Source organism: Paroedura picta, chromosome 5, assembly GCF_049243985.1.
Source record: "Paroedura picta isolate Pp20150507F chromosome 5, Ppicta_v3.0, whole genome shotgun sequence".
Classification (NCBI taxonomy): Eukaryota; Metazoa; Chordata; class Lepidosauria; order Squamata; family Gekkonidae; genus Paroedura; species Paroedura picta.
In genome coordinates, this window is record NC_135373.1 from 40,516,776 (window position 1) to 40,538,251 (window position 21,476).

At 45.8% G+C, this 21,476-nt stretch overlaps 1 protein-coding gene across 6 annotated transcripts in view; it reads left to right on the forward strand.

Moving 5' to 3' along the window:
• COL16A1 (collagen type XVI alpha 1 chain) overlaps nt 1-21,476 on the forward strand; it is a 168,348-nt gene that overhangs the window by 102,403 nt on the left and 44,469 nt on the right. For all 6 annotated transcript variants that reach the window (XM_077337466.1, XM_077337465.1, XM_077337467.1 and 3 more), the window contains exons 29-36: nt 3,332-3,454; nt 4,660-4,695; nt 10,559-10,666; nt 15,162-15,284; nt 17,181-17,234; nt 17,915-17,956; nt 18,140-18,175; nt 20,107-20,160. In XM_077337466.1, coding sequence (XP_077193581.1) covers nt 3,332-3,454; nt 4,660-4,695; nt 10,559-10,666; nt 15,162-15,284; nt 17,181-17,234; nt 17,915-17,956; nt 18,140-18,175; nt 20,107-20,160 — 576 coding nt within the window. The remainder of the gene's footprint in view (nt 1-3,331; nt 3,455-4,659; nt 4,696-10,558; nt 10,667-15,161; nt 15,285-17,180; nt 17,235-17,914; nt 17,957-18,139; nt 18,176-20,106; nt 20,161-21,476) is intronic.

Genomic DNA, 21,476 nt, shown 5'->3' on the forward strand with positions numbered 1-21,476 from the left:
CCTGACACAGCTAACCACAAAAAGAGAGTTAAGATAAGCAGAGGCACATGACAGATGGATAGACATTCCTCCTTCCCCGTTTCCTTTCACGTTTTCCCCTCCAGAGTTCTCGGGCCACCCATAGCGAAGACTCAAGAAGGGTTCTCTGTAGCCTGAGCCTGGCAGACAAAGGGTTATTTTTGACTTGACAGACTCTAGCATGTAATCAGGCTCCAACATCTCTCTGCACCCCAAGATTTGATTGTCAGCCTCAGATACTCCGAGGATGACATTCAGGACTTTGCTAGCTGAATTTAAAAATGTGATACTTGACATCTTGTTATTATCTAATCGTTCGGTGAAAGAGAACTGGGGCAGTTCCAGGAAAGCGTTGATAAGGTTCTGGAGAAAGCAGGTCTCCATCCATCTCAGAGGTACATCTTAGGCAATGGTTCTCAATCTGCATTGTCCAGTTTAGGATATAATGGACCTCAAACCCTCTTTTTAGTAAAGGATTAGGTAAAATGTCTACATGTCTCCCCACCTTTGCTTTTAGCCTGCCGGCTATTTGGTCTTTTGAGGACGTAGCAATGACTTATATCAGTTTTGTATTAGAATATTAATTAATTTTTGAGGATCATTAAGAAAATAAGAAGAGCCCTGCCGGATCAGGCCAGTAGTCCATCTAGTCCAGCATCTTGTCTCACACAATGGCCAACCAGTTCCTCTGGAGGGACAACTGTGGCATAGAGCCAACACCTTGCCCTGATGTTGGATGCTGTTCCCGTTGGCTGCAGAGGAAAGGATGCGCAGTAATGGGTTTAAACTTCAAGTACAACGATATAGGCTAGATATCAGGGGGGGAAATTTCACAGTCAGAGTAGTTCAGCAGTGGAATAGGCTGCCTAAGGAGGTGGTGAGCTCCCCCTCACTGGCAGTCTTCAAGCAAAGGTTGGATACACACTTTTCTTGGATGACTTAGGATGCTTTGGACTGATCCTGCGTTGAGCAGGGGGTTGGACTAGATGGCCTGTATGACCCCTTCCAACTCTATGATTCTATGTTGCCTCCTGACTCTGGGAATCAAAGGCTTAGTGCCTCTGAATATGGAGGTTCCCCATGGTCACCACAACAAGTAGCCACTAATAACCTAAGCCTCTATGAATCTATCTAATCCCCGTTTAATGCTGTTTATTCCTATAGCCATCACTACATCCTAGAATCATAGAAACATAGAGTTGGAAGGGGCCGCACAGGCCATCTAGTCCAACCCCCTGCTCAACGCAGGTTCAGCCCAAATCCTCAGACAGCAAATTCCACACTGTGTAAAGTAGTATTTCCCTCTGCCTGCTGCCCACCAGTTTCCCTGGATGCCATCATGCTTTAGTATCTTGGGAGAGGGAGAAAAAGTTCACTTTGTCAACTTTTTGTACCCCATGCATAATTTTATAAACCTCTGTCATGTCCCTCCTAAGTTTCCTCTTTTTTAAACTAAAAAGACACACACCCTTCAGCTTTTCCTCATTGCTAAGGTGCTCTAACCTCTGTAATCATCTTGGTTGCCCTCCTCTGCACTTTTTCCAGCTCTGCAATGTTCATTTTGAGAGAACTGTATTCCAAATGAGGCCACGCCATAGATCTCTACAGGGGCAGGACAAAATTGGCCGCTCTACTCTCAATCCCTTCCTTAGTAACCCCTAACATAGAATTTGCCTGTTTCCCCGCTGCAGCCTACCGGGTTGACACTTCATCAAGCCATCCACTCTGCCCTCAAGATTTTTTCCCTTCTTAAGTCTCAGCATGTTCAGACCTCATTAGCCTATACTTGAAGCTGGGATTTTCTTTTTATCCCAATGCGCATCACCTTATGTGCTTTTAAGCTGTTCCTGGAGGCTAATGGCTGGCCAATGAAAATGGCCCCTGCATGCCTCTATTATTGGGGAAAGACTTACATTACAGCACTGGAAAGAAAAATGCCCGCCTCGAGCAATCCCGTGGACTCAGGACTTTACAGCCTGATCAGCAGATACAATATAAGCACTAAATGCAATCTCAGTGTTGGAACAATATACAAGCAAAACCAAAACATAGCACAGGGCTGCATGAAATTCATGGAAGCATAATGCCCATATGCTTCAGGAGAAGAGGTAGAGTTGTTTTTTAGACCCCACTTTTCTCTACCCAAAGGAGTCTCAAAGCAGCTTACACTCACCTTCCCTTCCTCTCCCCACAACAGACACCTTGTGAGGTACGTGGGGCTGAGAACAGCACTATCACGGCTGTGACTAGCCCAAGGTCACATAGCTGGCTGCATGTGGAGGAGTGGGGAAAGAAACCCGGCTCTACACCACTGCACCAAGCTGGCAAATTAAGCGTCAACAATTTTACACTCTGTATTTCCATTTCACAATTCTTCTGAGTGAATTCAAGTCCTCATGTAGACATCACAAAGGACCCGGAGTAAGCTGTGGAATATGAATTAATCCAAGCAGAGGCTGACAGGCTCCCGAGTTTGTTATTCCTGTTTCACAGCAGCAGACAAAGTTTGATATGTTACATGCAGTGCATTCCACATGCAGCCTTAATCCTATCAGACTGATTTGGCAACCTGGCTCCTTCTTTTTCAAAGGAAGAAATGAGGCTTCTAAGCAGTCCTGAGACCTACGTACTGAAGCTCCCTTATTTTGTGAAGCATATGTGCATTACACGTTCACCAGTTTTATGTAGCCATGCGCTGTGTTTTGGCTTTGCTTTTCTATCTGATCAGCACACATGGCTTATAGAGGACAATTTCTCGTGGACATATTTTTAGATATTTGGAAACCTTTTATCGATGCTTTCTTATATATTAGCTGCTATTGTTGCAATATTTTGTTTTAAAATTTGTTGTTTTGTTTTAAAATTTGTTTAAATTCATTTTTTTAAAAAACCCTGGGTTTGCAGAAGTCAAGCAAGATTAGAAGACCGTCCAGCTTCAAACAGCTGGAAAACCACTGCCTTGAGGAGTGTAGTGGTTAAAAGAAACGACTTCTAACCTGGCGAGCCAGGTTTGATTCCCCACTCCTCCGCAGGCAGCCAGCTGGGTGACCTTGGGCTATTTACAGTCCTGATAGTTCTGTTCTCAGCCCCACATACCTCGCAGGGTGTCTGTTGTGGAGAGAGGAAGGGAAGGCGATTGTAAGACACTTTGAGACTCCTTCAGTCAGTGAAAAGTGGGGTATAAAAACCAATTATTATTATTCTTCAACACTGCCCATGTCTTGTGCCCAATCTGCAGGACTCCTTTGCCTTCTGACCCCTGATGTGTTGTCTTCTTTCATCAAGCTTCAGTCTATTTTTTGTCCTCTTGCAGGGAGAATCTTGTGAACAGTGCTCTTCCGCTCTCGAAGGTGGGAAGACCGTGGTTGCAGTGCCGGGTCCTCCAGGAAAGAAGGGGGAGCCAGGGATTCCCGGAACTGGGATTCCTGGAAAATCAGTAAGTGAACCTTTGAGCTGTGTCACTTAGACCAGGGGTAGTCAAACTGCGGCCCTCCAGATGTCCATGGACTACAATTCCCAGGAGCCCCCTGCCAGCGTTCGCTGGCAGGGGCTCCTGGGAATTGTAGTCCATGGACATCTGGAGGGCCGCAGTTTGACTACCCCTGACTTAGACCCATTATGCACGGAGGCAGCTAATCCCGCGCTGCCACCTTGCTGTTGCGGTGGGGCCATGCATGCATGGGGGTGGAGCTCCACCAACTGTGCCAGTGCAATGGCCCCATGCACGCAACATGGGACCAGAAGTGCCACGAGCACAGGTAAGCAGTGACACCAGCTGGGGGGGATTGGGGGCAGGGGGCCCCCACTGTAGGATGGTGGGGAGCATGCTGCTCTCCCACCATGTTGGGGACAGGGGGTCACCCGTGTTGGTGCCCGGGAGCCGGGGAGCCAGCAGGGGCAAGAGGCATACCTGCAGGGGCGCCGTAGGTCAGGGGAGGAGCCGGGCTGAAAGGCGCCCTCAGGAGTTCCAGGAATCCAGAAGAACCCGCATTTCGTTAACACAGGTCTTCTGAGGGCCTGGGTTGGGCCGGGCCCTGGAGGGCAATGACGTCGTGCATAATCGGGGATTTTCCCCGAAGCCCTGTTGCCGCCATTTCGGGCATTCCAGCCCGGGCATAATGGGACTTACAGTCTTCCTTTCTCACTGAGACTCAAGGCAGATTGCACAGTTAAAAGCAATATAGTAAGAGCCATTTAATACATTCAACAGACGAGGCAATGAAGCTGGATTGCAAAATTAGGGAACAACTGAAAGCAAGACGGTACCTCTGCATACTGGCAAATGATGCCATAAAATGATATTCATTGGAAACAGGGAGGGACCAGGGAAGTGACTTGGGGCGGGGCTGTGGGGAAGATGGTTCCAGCCTTCTAAGCGAGGAGGTTTTAATCACCTGGTGCAGACAGTACACATTTTGTAAATGAGACCCATTGGTGTGGATGTTCAGCCTCAAAGATGAGTGGCAGAAGAACATGGGAAGCTATTCTGCTTATTTTCTTCAGTAATTTGTAAGCAGGATTCCTCTGCAGTGGGAGCAGGGAAGTGAGTGCCACCCACAGGTTTGGGCTGAACCGCTTTCATTCCGGGTTGTTTGTTTTGCTTTATTTTTATATGTTGCTTGTTTTGCTTTTTTCTTTAAGGGGAAACCTGGAGAACCTGGAATGAAAGGACAAAAGGTGAGAAAACGGGTTGAGGAAGCCCGTGAAATTGCACAGCCCAGAGGAGGTTGTCAGAGGACAGCTCCTGAGCCTGCCAAGGGAACCAACAATAGCCCCTCCATTTTCACTTTATAGAGTGCACTCAGAGAAGCCATAGGTGGTATAAAGCAGGGGTAGTCAACCTGTGGTTCTCCAGATGTTCATGCACTACAATTCCCATGAGCCCCTGCCAGCAAATGTATTCAGTATACAATTCTGGGAATTGTAGTTCATGGACATCTGTAGCATCACAGGTTGACTACCACTGCTATAAAGGATTCTGGCTTTTCATGCCTCATCTCTTCGTGGCTAAGGGAATCCTTTGAGACAGTTTTGCCTATGGCTACCCAAAATCATGGGACCAGCACTAGATGCAGCAGGTCTGCGATGTAAGATACGTGTTTTACTCTTGAGCGAAACATGTTATCATGGAATGGGGATCTCCTATCATTTCCTCTTCTGGTATATCTCATGCTCTGTTTACCAAAGTTCAGGGGTGGAATTCCTTCCCAGCTGCACGTTTTTAGCAGAATGCATTGAGGAACAGCTCTACAGTTCTTTCTTAGAATTATAGAATCATAGAGATGGAAGGAAATTCTAGGTCATCTAGTCCAACCCCTTTCTCAATGCAGGAAACTCATAACTATCTGCCCACCCACAGTTAACTCAGTTCCATGCTTAGATGTGCTCCCTTCCAGAATCCATTTCCTTTCAGAACATGGCCACCTGCACAATAGCAAATTGGGTTCCTGAAGTCTGTTACTGCTTACAGTTTTTTTCCAGCAAAACAAAACCATCAGGGTAAAAAACATCCCCCGCAAAATCAGCTGATTTTTGCAATTGATTTTGGTTTTTTCAACTTATCTTTGCAAACAGAATATATTAAGAACATAAGAAGACTCTGCTGGATCAGACCAGTGGGTCATCTATGTAAGCCAGCATGCTGTTTTGCACAGCAGCTAATCAGTTGCTTTGAAGGGCCAACAGACAGCATAGAGGCCATCTCTAAAGTCACTGCAGCACTCAGGTTCAGATGCACGCTGCTTCTCAATATGGCGGTTAAGGGACATTAGGCAATACAGAGGGGAAAGATTGGGTATACAGATACCTCCACAAGTTTCTGCCACAAAACGCTGGTCCAGGCAAGAATTATGAAGAGATACGGCTCGGAAGAGATACGGCTCCTTCCTCATTGAATAGACAGAATCTTAACACCGCCCGTGGCACAGCGGGCGTCACGGACTAAATAAAAGGGTAAGGGGTTCTGGGGCAGGATGTGTCCGGGATGAGGAAGAGTCCGGATTGGACCCTTCCTCCGGACAGACAATTGGAGGGACCAATTGGCAGGCGCGCAGCGCCTGTCGATTGGTCCCTCTGATTCCCAGCCCCAGCAACTGTGAGCCGTGCGCAGCGCGGCTCGCAGTTCCTCCCTTTACCGCTGGCCTGATGCGTCGTAGGCGCGAAGCGCCTCTGACGCATCAGGCCGGCTGCAAGGGAGCCCCCGGCAGCCGGGGGCTCCCTTGCCTACCGAGGAAGAAAATAGCCGCCGCCAGCTCTAGGTAGGCTGCGCCACCCACGGGGCTTGGGGACTGCTTTAAATCCAGCACGCCACCTTAAAAAGGTCCCCAACCCCCGGGGCTTGAGGAATTTTTGGCTACCTGCGGGGGAGGGGAAGCAAACCCTCCCCTAGGGCCCGCTGTATTTTTTTTGACAGTGGGCTCTACTGCTAGTCTGTAATATTCCCCTGATCTGGTGTGATTTACTAAATAGATTTTTTAAAACATAAGAGTGGGTGGCTCTAAACATAAAGAATTGAACTCAATATGGATGAGTGTATCAAGGCTTTGAAAATTGTGAAACATAGCTGTCAGCCCTCAAACCTGGTTTTCTGTATAGGGGCATTTTTCTAACCCAAGATGCCCTGGAATTTGTTCTGGGATAGTAAATACATATTCTGGATACGATTTAATTAATTTTTCCCACATTATTGCCATGGAATGATGCAGCCTACCAGCCCTTCAGGTGGTATGTTGAACAGAGGGCCTGCAGGCAGGACAGCTGGATCTCTTAGCAGTACAACCTTAAGCAGCGTTACACCCTTCTGAATCCAAAAATGTTGCGGGAATCGGATCATCCCGTAATGTATTTGAAAACATCAAACATTAAAACTCTGTATTTTTTTTCCAAATTTTTCAATGTTTTAATGTCGAATTGTTTTACGCCAAATTAAAGATCTCAACGAGACAAAACTGTTGGTTTTTAAAGTTTTGAAATCAACCTAAATATAACGGAGATATCACAATGCAAAGCTGGAGCATTATGCTTGCTGCCTGCAGCTGTACATGGCTTGCTAGTGAGGTGTGTACCTCATATCCAGCCTCCTGGATGTTTACATCCTTTCAGTTTTGCCGGCCAACAATTCTGTAACGGATTTCCGTTGCATTTTTTGTTGAATCTCTCATTTTTCCTACAGCTGCTGCGTAAGATGTCTTCACATCAAAAGGGCTTCAAAGGGAGTAGTTCTGTTTAGGATTGCACTCAAAGTCAGTGTCTCTGCTTCTTTAGCAGACTCCTAAGTTTTGGTTCCGATCACCAAAGCGAAATGCAAACAAAATCAATATTCATCGGGAGCCGCATTTTGAATATTACAAGCACATAGATATCTATTTGGCGAGGGTGCTACAGCACTTCCCAAGCTTTACAAAGTATGATTTAATATAGACAAATGTCTTTTAGGAGATTCATCAGTTTAAGAAGAAGGATTACTCCTGTTATAAAGTCTAAGGCTGGGATCCCTTTAAGTTGAAAAGAATGCTTGAAATGCTTTGTTTAAGAAGAAAATTGGCAACAAGACTAGACAAAATAGCCTTTTATCTGGACGTCTGTCTTTGGACTTTTATCTACAGTTGTGCTGTGTAATTGTTATTTAGTAGAAATACTGAATCGTGCTTGGGAAGTGCTGTAGCACCCTCACCAAATAGATATCTACTTGTTTGTAATATTCAAAATACATCTCCCAATGAATATTGATTTTGCCTACACACAGTGTTGCATTTCATTTTGTTATTGGATTTTTTCCACACTATGTACCTTCCTTGCTGGCTGGCTTATTGCTTACAATCTTGAGCGTCTGTCAGAAGGCTGATTCTTTGAGTCAGACTACATGTTTCATATTTTTTTTCTGTGTTCATTCTAAACATTTGTTTTCTTCTGCCCATTAAGTAGTGAGTCGAGAGTGTTGTTTCCAGTGTCCGGACGCCAAGACTTCCCACCCTCAGTGAAAACATTGGGGATAGACATGGTGTCTAGACCAGGGGTAGTCAAACTGCGGCCCTCCAGATGTCCATGGACTACAATTCCCAGGAGCCCCTGCCAGCATTCGCTGGGAGGGGCTTCTGGGAATTGTAGTCCATGGACATCTGGAGGGCCGCAGTTTGACTACCCCTGGTCTAGACTCTGGTTTGTCTGAACTTTTGAGTAGGCAAAAGTTTGGTTAAGCCAAAAAGTACCCAAGCCAAGTACTTTATCAGACCTATCCAAGCCGAACCACCAATCCCCTGCATTTAAACGGACCAAATCAGCACTGGCCGAATCATTTTGGCCACAATTCAGCCCAATTTAAATACGCTGCCTGATAATGCAGGAGGGAGGAGAGAACACCCACCAAACAGCTGATAATGACAGGTGCACCGCCCACTCACTTGAAGAAGAAGAGTTGGTTTTGTACTCTGCTTTTCACTGCCCAAAGGAGTCTCAAAGCGGCTTACATTCACCTTCCCTTCTCCTCCTCACAACAAACACCCTGTGAGATAGTTGAGGCTGAGAGAGCTCTGACAGGGCTGCTCTATGAGAACAGCTCTGACAGGACTGTGACGAGCCCAAAGTCACCCAGCTGGCTGCACGTAAAGGAGGAGTGGGGAATCAAACCCAGCTCACCAGTTTAGAGGTTGATGTTGATGCACCAAGCTTGTGGAGGGATTTAAAGGGAGCAGCACACTTACCTTTATCAGTTGTTTGGCGGGTATTCTCTTCCCCCCCTTTCAGGCAGCAGATACACTCTCTGCTGCCTGGGAAGGGGTAGGGAGGGAAGCATGTGCACATAAACCCTCCCAAACTGTTTGGATTCGGCCAAATTCAAAAAAGTGAAGGGTTATTTGCATGATTTATATTGGGCTTGAATCATGTCTGACCGAATCTGAAACAGTACGATTTTGTGTGTATGTGCACAGGCCTACTCTTAAGAACTCTATAGAAGAAAGGATATTTGGAAGCACAGCTTTTCATGGAAAACCGAGAAAAGCCCCTACCGAAAATCCCTTTTTGCAAGTCTTCAAGCTACAGGGATCCTGCTTCTTCCCAGCCTAGACGGTAGCAACCACCACTATTGGCAAAAAGAGCACCACAGCTTCTGTGTGGCCTAGTTATTGCCTGTAGAAGGAAACACCACACCCATTTGCTAGGGGCTGTTACCTTTCAGCCATTAGGTGGCCTTGTAGCTTTGCATTTCTGGGTCTTAAAAAAAAAAACTTTTGTGAGATGTAGTAGCTACTGGAAAGAGTTAACCTATTCCTAGAAGAAATAAAACATTCTGACCTGGAGGGGAACCACCAATTTGTTATTGCCTGGCAACTACCAGCAACACAGCCTTCCGGGTTTCCTGGCAACCACCACCAGGTAGGCATGGTGCCTCTATGCCAGATTATCTTTCACCACTAAGAAGTGAGAAGTTGACTAAACACAACAACTCCAGAGTGCCACAAATAGAAAGGTACACACACGGCCTCTTGGAGCCATTCCTATGTTGCTGAATACCTTCTGTGCAAAGTTTTGATTTAACCGGAGGAGGCCTGGTAAAGAGGCTGGGGAATTTCCCATTTCTAACTAGCACCAAATACATAGCTCAGACAGGCCTGTGCAAGCACCCTCTCCTGGCCCTGCTGTAGCTCATAGCCGCTAGAAGGGCAGCTGGCCTTGATGTCCAAATGGGGTCCTTTCGTCTATTGTGAGTTTGCCCCCAAACACAACTGTTTGGAAAACATGTTAAGGTTTCTGTTTTAGTTGCAGCCAAAATAAGTCAGTCACAAGGGACTCATGTCCATCAAAACAAGGACAAAGGGTTGCATAGACTTTTATGTGTCTCTTTTACAGCGTTGGGTCCCTTACAGGTTGGGCTGCATCCCTGTGCCACTGCAATAATACCACCCTCTCAGAGTCATCCCAGATCTGATTTTATGTGTCTCTTTTATAGGGTTGGGTCCCTTACAGGTTGGGCTGCATCCCTGTGCCATTGCAATAATACCACCCTCTCAGAGTCATCCCAGATCCGATTTGGTCTCCAGGTTAGCCCTGGAGCCCTGATCTCATACCCTTGATGCGACAGGGTCACCAGGTCAGGACTCCTCCTTCAAACTTATACTAAACAGAGCATATTTCTAAACAACCCTCTACCTCTAGTGCCAGCTTGTATCAGGCTCAGCTCTATCTGGAAGGCTGAGTTACGACGGCCTTTAATTTTACTCAACACATAATTCTTTAGCATATCCATAAAGCACTCTACAAACCATTTCCCCTATATTTCATTGTTGCATAGCAAAGCAAGCATTTTTTCCCCTGGAAACAGAGAAGAAATAGAGATCAGACCTTGGTCTCCAATATGGAACTGAAGCCAATTTCCTATGATCAATCAGAAGGTTGTAATCATTTCACCAACCCATCAAGCTCTTTATCCCATCTTTCCATAGTGCTGCATCAGCCATCAAAGGCTCTGGCTCTTTGGGAAGGGGGGAGCCACACCCTGGAAGAGTCTCTCTGTCTCATTATATCTGTCTGTTGTCCTTTCCAGGGTGCCACAGGAAACTCGGGAGATCCTGGTACACCAGGCTCAGCAGGAGTGCCTGGCCTTGCCGGCGAGCCCGGAGTCAGAGGGCCAGCAGGGGCCAAAGGTGAAAAAGTGAGTGGCTGTTTTGTGGTGCAGTGCCAGGATTCAACCAACCAAACCAGGTCTACTGATACATTTCACGGCCTTTCAAAGATGTGCAACCAGACACAAAATGTGCAGTTCCCCCCCAAAATTGTGCTTATCAAAATTTAAAGTTTGGAGGATTTTCTCCCACTATATATAGACTTTGGGAAGTTATAGAATTTATCTCTAAGGGAGCAATTCTAATGGGACTTGCTCCCAGGAAAGGGTTCTTGGGATTGTACTGCAAGCTTCAAAGCAAGGAAGGAGGACAGGTACATTGCAGAGGAGTGTGTGATAAATGGGCTAGTATAGCAGTAAGATGTTTATTTTACTATTTATGTGAATTGCAATTGCATGCCATTGTGCGCATGTCCAAACCAGAGCTGGTATAAGGATTTGCAGGGACCTAGCATAGCACATCTGCGGTGGGAACCGTCTGACTGGGGGAGGAGAGAAAGGGGGAGGAGGAAAAGGGTGTCACTCTGGATGTCCTTAAAGAGCTCCATCAGTCAAGCTCACTTTTTCAAAAGGCCCTTGCCAAGAGGGTGTTGGATGGAGCGAAGGAGGAGGGAACCTCTGAATGACCTTTTGCTGCCTCCTTTGTGGTCCCATACAGGAGGAGAGAGGCAGTGGAGGCAATAAAAGTGCAGGGCATGGAAGAAAGAGTGGTGGCGGCAAGGCAGCAGTGGGTGAGAATGGCTCAGATGGAGGAGGACCAAGTGGGATTCTTATCCTGCCCACTGTGTTGCAGAGAGTGGGAGCATGCAGGCATGCTCTTAGTTACCCTGAGGTCTCTTGGCTCCAACTTCTTTCTTGCCACTCCAGTCCTAACATTCTCGTGCCATAAAAGGTCAAGGGAAAAGAAGGGAGGAGATATTATGGCCCTGATCCATGGGGAGAAGACACTTCCCGGGGCCCGTAACATGTGCTACATGGATTAACCTGGCCTTAGTCCAAACATTCCTTTTTAAAAGCCCTGAATTCACCCATTGAGACCTCATCCAGCAGCTGGACTTTCCTAGTGTCTCTCTTCCTTTAAAAAGTGACTTCTGCATCTGGTTCACACATTACTCACCATCTTTGGCTTGTCTAAGTGGCCCCACAGCAGTACCAGGGCCCCTTCTTTATCTTGGCAATGTGGTCCAGTCATGTTACGAGTTGCTTAGATCCCCCATCAGGCCTGTGGGCCTATGACAGTGTGGGAAGGCCAAGGACAATAAAGAAGGTAGAACCTGAACACCCATAAAGTGCAATCCCCATTACTGGAATGAAGGTCATTTCTGCATACTTAGGGCAGGGGCTGTGGCTCAGTAGTAGAGCAAATGCTTGGGATGCAGAAGTTCTCTGGTTCACTCCCTGGCACCTCCATTTGAAAAGATCAGGGCTGATTCTGCACTTATTTTGTTTATTCTGTTGTTGATCCTGCTGGATTCAGATCGATTTGAACTAGGGTAAGGTGACCAGATTGTCCCACTTTTGGAGGGACATCTGTGGGCACCTGGCAAGTTGTACTTATGTTGCAAGTAAAAATATATATTACAATACTATTTTTGCATTCTATGCGTTCTATGAACATTTTTGTTGCTCCATATAGACCAAGTTTTTAATCAAGAACCCCCCCCCCCCGGTCAATGGTGTCCCGCTTTACCAATGTTAAAATATGGTCACCTTAAACTAGGTTCTTCCTCTACACCCCTCCACAGGGGAAGGGGAGCCAAGTGCAGCAGGAGCCTCTTTCTTTTCTTGAAGTGGGGGGAAGAGGATTGGGGAGAACAGAGGAGGGGGAATAAATCCAAGAGGCAAATCTCTGCTGAGAGAAGTTAGGGCTTCCCCTTTAAGGGAAGCCTTGCAACCTGGGAACAAGGAAGCTTTTGAACTGCCGCCCTGGCCTATCAGGGATTTTCTACAGCATCGGAGGCTTGGCAGCAAGTTAGTTCAGGACAAGCAGACAGCGGCACATTTTCTCATGCTGATTTTTCAACTATCGAGGGTTATATCCACTCCAGGATATTGCGGGGAAAGGTAGGGTCACTCCAGATCAATCGTGCTTATTGCAGAGGGAAAATTTATATTGGCCAAATTCAAGGTGGAAATCACATTCAGTGTAGACAGCAGGGATTGAATCCTGGGATTGGAATAAAAGCTCCATGCAGATTCAGCCCCGATATCCCAGGGTGATGTGAAAAAGCTCAACCTCAGGCACTGGAGAGGTGCTGAGATTCTGAGTAGGACATACAAAGTTGGATGGAGTGAGTCAGCATAAGAGAACTTCACGTGTGTTATCATTGTTACTGTTTTTCATCTTTGGGGGCTGAAGGCAGGCATCCTTGGAGGCCCAGGGCCTACAAATGGAATACATTTCTAAAAGTTTTAGGGACACAGACAAGAATGTTTCTATATATTCACTTGGAAGGTTAAGCAACTGAGGGGGATAACCAAGTATCTCATGAGCACAAACGCTTTAGGGAGCCAGGATTTTCTTGTCTCTGCTGCCCCCAATCAATGTCACCCAGCAGCAATCCACTATAAAAAATTATGAAACGCTTTTGTGATTCTCTCACTCTTTGCCTATTGTTGTCTTTTTTCTGCCAGCCTATTCTTTCCAGACTTTTTCTTTCTTAAAAAATTAACTCTTCCTGACAATGCACCAAATTTTTTTTCCTGGCTAGTGAGCCAGTGGATAGAGGAGAAACTCTTGCATCATCTGTCCAGATTCCCCTTCAATCTTGGTCTTAACTGTGTGGTTTCGGATGAGTCATTATCTTCTGGCCTTCATCATTCCCCATACATAAAAATGGGAAAAACCTCAAGGATGAGAAGAAGAAGAGTTGGTTCTTATATGCCGCTTTTCTCTACCCGAAGGAGTCTCAAAGCGGCTTACAGTTACCTTCCCTTTCCTCTCCCTACAACAGACACCCTGTGAGGGAGGTGAGGCTGAGAGAGCCCTGATATTCCTGCTCCGTCAGAACAGCTTTATCAGTGCTGTGGCGAGCCCAAGGTCACCCAGCTGGCTGCATGTGGGGGAGTGCAGAGTCGAACCTGGCTCGCAAGAATAGAAGTCTGCACTCCTAATCACTACACCAAACTGGGTCCAGAATAGTAACCACTTTGTGAATAAGAAGTACTACAAAACTTTGGCTCTTGAACATAGTTTGGAATTATGCAATGACTAAGCAGATTCTAGGGAAGGAAGGAAGGAAGGAAGGAAGGAAGGAAGGAAGGAAGGAAGGAAGGAAGGAAGGAAGGAAGGAAGGAAGGAAGGAAGGAAGGAAGGAAGGAAGGAAGGAAGGAAGGAAGGAAGGAAGGAAGGAAGGAAGGAAGGAAGGAAGTACCTAATGGGATATAACCCTCTCATTGATCCTAGAAAGAGGTGGAGAAGAGTCATGAGGAAATTTTACAGAATTTAAGTACAGCTTCTTGAATATTTGTTTTTTCTTAATGAAGGATAATTATTCATCTTCTAAAATAAATTCATCTAAAAGAATGTGAGACGTGATTGTTGCGATTAAATTACAGGAGAGTGGACATTCATTCTTGATCTAGCATATTTATTGAGAATTAGCATCTTTTTGTTATGTATATGATATTTCAAGCAAGTGTTCAGTCTTATGTATAATTTAAGTGCTGATTTTAATTTTATTATTATTAATAACTAGGGGCCAAGCCCATTGTATTCAGGAATACAACGGCACTAGATTAGGGGGGTGGGGTGGAAGAACTCTGTGGACGGCCTCCCCCTCCCCCCAGGACCTGGAAAGGATGCAGGCAGCTGTTAGGGAATTCACCAGCAGGGGCAGCTCTCATGCAGCAGGAATCTGCAGCCTCTGAGCCTTGGAGGGAAGTGGGAGGAGAGGATTGTCAGGGGTGGGGGACAGAAGGCAATTGGCTGGCCGCTGGACAGACAGGAAAGCTGGTTGTAGGAGGAGGCACTCAGAGGCAGGACAGCTGCCCTGAGTGGGTATTAAGCGCTGAGTGGCACTTGTCATGAGACACGCTCCTCCTCCAAAGCCTTACCAGAAATATTAAGTGGAACAGATAATGGTGCTATGGGAATGCATCTTCCTCCTTTCCTTTCTAGTTATAGGCTCATATTGGTAATTAGTGCTACCTGTAGCCCTGCACAGATTGGTCTGGAACATAATATGTGATAAGGAAGAGGCACCCAAGTGCATGTAAGGTCCTTTGTTTTTCCAGGAAATGGATTGCATGTATACTCCCTGAGCCTGAATGCACTAAGGCAGGGAAATCTGTTTTCTCCTACCAAGTGCTCATTAGCTTATCCCTGTAAATCTTAAATTGCTTGGAACCTTCTTTAATAAGGGTAGAGAAATCTGGCTATAAACAATGTAATTGATCAATTGAACAGTTGTTGGATTTGTAAAAAGAATTGTGAGGACTAAGGAGGAAGCATATCTAACCTCACTGACCCCTTTGCCAGCGAATCATTCTGAGCCTTCACAGTCCCCTCTGCCTTGGTCTACAGGGTGATGCTTGCGAATCCTGCCCCGTCTTCACCGGAGATCTGTCTGGTTTATCTGGGATCCCGGGGAAACCGGGTCCAAAGGGGGACCGTGGACTTCCAGGTGTGGGACAGCCAGGCAAGCCTGTAAGTAGCGGAGCACCTGATGATGGGGGGTGATCGGCAACACACTTGGAATCCCATCAGACTGGCTTTGGTGTGATATACTGGTGGAGACCGACTCAGCAGCTACCACTGTCTTAACTTCGTTTTGTGCACAAAGCTAAACATTGCAGGTTGCATCACATCTGTGTGTATGTGTGTGTTAGCTAATGATCTTTCAGCAGATTTACAGTGCCATACTTAGTGGCTGTTCTCATAAACCTACTCAGGTCTATTCAATGGGGCTTTCTCCCAGGATGTCACCATTAGAACATTAGCAATGCCTCCCTGGAGCAGGTTAAAGGTCCAAACAACCCTACAGCATGTTTCCATTAGGGGCCAACATGAATTTGCCTGATCCTCTAATCCAGGGGTAGTCAACCTGTGGTCCTCTAGATGTTCATGGACTACAATTCCCATGAGCCCCTGCCAGCATTTGCTGGTAGGGCCTCATGGTAATTGTAGTCCATGAACATCTAAAGGACCACAGGTTGACTACCCCTGCTCTAATCCATTGCTGCAGGGTGCAATAGCAAATATTGTAAGTTAATTCTGCATTGTGTGAAGAAGTCTTCCCTTCCTCGTGTCCTGTATCTGCTGCCAATCAGTTTTCTCTGGCAACACGCTGTTAACGGCTTGGCTTTCATTTCTTTAATGAAATGATCCCATCGATGTGTTGCAACGCCTCCCTGAAGGCCCTTCTTTGAATAAAGGTGACTGTGAGGACAAACCTGTTCAGAATAACTCCAGTAAATCAGTAAATCCAGTAAATCGGACCAGAGTAACTTCTCCCTAGGATTTCAGCCTTAATCCGTTAAGAATGGCAGATAATAATTCTAAAAGCTCCTTGGTCAGAAAAGGAGGGAAACCATCTGCATTATTTCCATTAAAGCTGCAATGCAAGGCGTGCTCTAATTCATTTCGTTTTGTGAGATGACCAGAGCTAATGCTCCTCTTCTCACAATCCCCTGGTTATCTTCAGCCATGATTTGAAACATACCACCTGGTCAGGACTGGCAGAGATTTGCACGCATGGCCACTTCCATTCACATTCTTCAGTGCCACTCAAGCACACACACACGCAAAAACTGTGGGATCTGATAATGGGTGTAAAATTTTGTTTCCTCAGAAATCTCATTTTTAAAAAGTAAATAGGGAGTGATTGGGCAATGCTTGGTAAGAAGTCATAGAAGCTAGATAGAAGCTAGCTAGTGTTTTTTTTCTGAATTCAGAATGGTGGATTTTGGGAATATGGTTTCTCCCTTCAGTGAGAAGTATGAATTATGCAATCTCAAGAAAAGTTTGCAAGTTTGCACAATTTACACACCTTATAGAGTTTGTCTCTCTTCTTCTTGGCACAGAATTACAGGTGCCTTGGTGCAGAATTTTGATACTTGGCTGTTCATGAGAATGGAAATATGGAAACACCTTTCCCTAGACAGCAAATTGGTTTTGAGGCTTTTGTCCAAGCAAGGCCCTGTTGGGAAGATTTTGAAATCTAAAACTGTCTTGTCTGCAGAGATGGGCAGTTTATAGTTATTGTTAAGCTCTAGGAAATCTGCAATGAAAACTTTAACCGAGGAATCAGGATAACCATCAATCAGAGCCACTGGCCTCAGTTTGAAACCTGTACTGTTGGTACTAGATATTATAGTTTGGAAGCTGGCCTGACATTGTCCATGTCCCCCAAACTGATAGGATCTCAGGGACTAGCCTAGAATAATGCAGGAACTGAAAACATCAACAAGTTACCTGCTGTGACTTTACTGGATGGGGCAGGGAAAGGAAAAAATGTTAGGAAGGCAGCCACAAATATCCATCACAAGTTTTGAAAATGAACCTTTTAAAAAATACCTTGTTTTTAAAACCCACCCATTCCAGGGTAAACCAGGACATCCAGGAATCCGGGGACCCCCCGGCTTGAAGGGGCTACAGGTGAGTAAGGGTCACTGTTGGGGCAGAAGTGTTGAGAGCTGTCTCTTCCATTTCGGGTGACTCTTTCCTAGACATTCTGACAACAAGTTCTGAGAAGTGAAGAAAAGGTTGGATGCTGTTCCTGAGCCACCACACAAAGTGCTCCATAGCCCCCTTGGTGGCATGTGTCCCAGGGAGATTCATCTGTTCCCCTCTGCCATCATCTTCCTCCAGCGGGTGAAGAGGTTTCCGGTTTCTGTAGCCATTCCCTCGCTGACTGTCACTGACCTTCCTTCCCATTCATTTGTATGTTATGCGTTTTGTTTTACATAACATGTAAATTATTTCGCATGCATCTGTTTCTAAGCTTGTCTTAATGTTGGTGATGACGACTTTATGTTAGGTAGAAAAGTGGCTTAAAGACATTTGATAAATAAATAATAGAAGGGGGAGTCAGTAGTAAATGGAGGACAACTAGAACGTGAAAGGACACCACATCTAAGAAGGGGACACTGCTGAAGGATGAGGGGACATAAACCTCTAGTGAAGGAAGGGGGAGAAAGCCATGAGGCTGTTCTGTCAAGAGTGTCTAAATGACCAGGGACACATTTCCAATTTTATTATTTTTATTTATTTATTATTATATTTGTATACTGCCCTCCACAAAGGCTCAATGACCTGCCTCTCTTGCACCTTTCTAGGGGGAGCCAGGTACCCCTGGGATAGGAATCCAAGGTCCAGAGGTAAGTAGGCCCATCCCTTTGGTACTGGTTGCTTGTCCTGTATGTTGTACTGCGAATAGGACCGTACCACTTTTTTCTTATTTGCTGGATATTGTGGGTATTCCAGGCTGTGTTGTATACCCACAACAGCCAGTTGACTCCAGTTGTGCAAGCCTTTGACAATGCATTTTTCTTGTTTCTCAGGGGGAATCTGGAGAGAGAGGTTTACCAGGCAGCCCTGTAAGTACTATTCAGTGCTGCCTACACTGGCATTTTTACCCATTTTTAAAGGCCTTTCAGACCCACCCGCCCCTAGCTTGGACCAATGGGATCAGAGCAAGACTATGCCATGCTTCTCTTGGTTTTCGTGAAACTGTGGTAGTTCTCTTTGACTGCTGCATTCACAGACTTTGGATAATGCCCTCTCGGTCCACATTACTGATCATTTTCAACTGGATTTTCCTACAGCAGACAAATCCACTTGCAAACGATTGCCAAAATGCATTCTCCTGAATGGTAACAGAAAATCACTAAATCCAGCGTAGCAAGTAGACACAAGAGGGGTCTTCAATCTTCAAAACACATTTTCTTTAATAAGAAGTGTTCTTAATGATTCCCAGTGTGATTTGCTGAACGGCACTTCATCAAGGGATTCCGAAAGCTGATATGTAGTAGTCAGCAACCTAGAATATTTCAACAGCCAAACAAGGGCTTTTGAAAACAATTCCACAAGCAGCTGCACGGAGCCTGCTGGTGTTCCAGATGCAACTTAGCTAAGTTGAAGGCATGATTAAATATCTTTAGTAACTTTTATTTATGTTTGGATTTATATCACCTCCACTCTCAGTGAACCGGCTTACGGCGGCTTACCCTCTTGGAAATACGCATCCAATACAGATACAGTAAAAATAGTCAACCATTTAAAACAATCCCCCATTAAAACATAATTCTAAAAACCCAGCTATACAACCAATGGCAGTATCAATGAATTTAGTTAAAAATTCATCCCACACAGGGAGACCACTGGCTGGTTCAAGAGCAGGCAGATATGATGATCGAGATTGATATCACCAGGGTAGATCACCGTGGTTCGAGGCCAGTCTAATACTGGCCCAGTACCTTTAGGGGAGGGGGGAACCCAGGGCCATTCCTGTAGTGGAATCCAGTTGCGTTTCTATCGTTTCCCACAGGGCTCCGGTCTCGGCAAAAATCGCTAGCCAGGAAGCGCTATTGCCGAGCTCGTCCCGCCCCTGGCCGTCAAGCAGCCAATGGGCGGCTGTTATCATGCTCCCAAACAGCCCTTTTCCCTTTAAGGAAGGTTTAAAAAAAAACACACACACACACCCGTTGCAACGAATCTGCATTGATTCGTTGCAACGGAGAGACCCATCCAGCTAGCAGGTGGTGTTTGAGCTGCCGTTTCATCGTTGCCACGCTCCCCCCGAGTGAAAAAAAAATCCCCCCCCCCTCACGGGCGCGATTTTCGGCCGAAAACAGTGTGAAAAATAAAGGGAAAATAAACCAGCAAACGGGCTTCTGTGATGCTTGTGCTTGGTGACTTTAAACAGAGGGCCTGCAGCCGGGGAAGCCTCGCTGGGTAAACGAAGGCTTGCCGGTGCGTTGATCTCTGCTCGCTCGGAGAAAAAAAAATGGCGATTGCTTCGCCGGAAGATCAGAGGAGAGAGCTAGGGGGCGGGACTTTGCAGAAACCGCAACAATGGTAACGCACAGAACTTTCCCGCTAGTGTTGCAGATTGGTTGCAGGAGTGTAGCGCTTTCCAGAGGGTGAATCCACTTTTTGGGATTTCCCTGAAAGCGCTACAACGAAGCACTTTTTGCGGATCGGTTTCAGGAGTGTTGCAGATTGTCAACGACATTGTGCATAACGGCAAAACTGTAGCGATTTCAATTAGTAACTATTGTGCTATTTTGGACGAATGCGGAACGGCCCCCAATCTTAAACATTGGCCAGTGTTCGAGGTTGTCTACTTGCTATGCTGGATTTAGCAATTTTGTGTTACTATTTAGGTGTCCCAGCATCCTCTGTTTTGCTTATTGTTCCGTATATTACACAGGGTCCCACCCTTCTTTCCCTGTAATATGCAAAAGCAGCCAGATCTATCCCTTTCCATGTCATTATTTTGCTGCAATTCCCCTTTCCTGCTCCACAGGGATCCCCAGGGCCTCAGGGACTGCCAGGAAAAGTCGGGGGGAAAGGTGAAAAGGTAGGGATTCGGCACTGTTTTCTTTTTGTATGTGGAATGTATAATTTGCAGTGTGGAGTATGTGAAGGAGGGGATAGACTGGATGTGATCTGTTCAAAATCCCATTACTTCTGTGTTGACTGTGAACCCTTCTGTATAATAACTGCTAAATTGTTTTTGCTATCACTGTGTTTGCAGCAGCAATTTACTCCCAGGCCATATCGAGAAGTAAATTGCTTCATTTTTGTACTTTTCACACATGGCCTCCAGTGGTACTGAATCCTCGTCTGTTGCCTCTGTCTTTTTACCCCGTGGGTGGGTGATCCCCTTTAGCATTATTCATGGCTTCATTTGGAGTCAGCCTTTCTGGCAGACAACAACTGCAAGCCATGGAATGAAGTTGGAGTCCAGTGGCACCTTTAAGAGCAACAAATTTTAACTCTGGGTATAAGCATATTAGGTGCATGCACACTTCGTCAGGTATTGTGTACCTGCACGTTTCTTCAGGTGAGCACAGGAAAGCTTGTACTGAGAATTAAACTTTGTTGCTCTTAAAGATGACAGTGGATTCAAAGTTCGTCCCGTTGCTTCAGACCGACTCACCTGCCCACTTGAATCGGAAAACAAAGTAGTAAGAATAACACAAGGCATAGAATCAACAAAATGGCAGAGTGGGGATTCGAACCTGGGTTTTCTGGATCCCAGGCTCACTCTGCACATTTTGGGAAATGCAGTTTTAATATGCTTTTGCAGCGGGATTTTCCTGTGCGAAACAGGAAAACTTGCATCTGAAATGCACTGAAAGCGCATTATCCAACATGCTCAGAATTTCCAGGAGGGTAGTCTTGTTTTTCTGCTGTGCAAGAGCAGATTCGAGTCTGCTGTGCAAGAGCTAGATTCGAGTCCAGTAAAACCTTAGAAATTAACAAGATGTTCAAGGTATAATTTTTGGAGAGTCAATGTTCTCTTACAAAAGGAACTAACTCCTCAAAAGCTTATACCCCCAAATGGATCTCTAAAGTGTTTTTGGACTTAAATCTAGCTCTGGATTCAAATCTGACACTCTAACCAAGAGCTTGAATTCTGTCTGGAACTGAATAGGTATCCAGTTGAGCAGCTGTAGAGAGGGAATAGCATGCATAGTCTGCCAAGATCCATCAAGTTGCAGCATTCTGTACCAACTGGAGTTTCCTAGTACTCTTGCTGGGTGACCTTTGTAAAGGCTCATGGTTCCTGCCCTGGAGAAGAGTCAGTAGGAAGTTACAACTCCATACTAAGCTGCATTGACTATCTCTTAATTGCTCTCTGCCTTGGGATGCTTGGCATTTCCACTACAG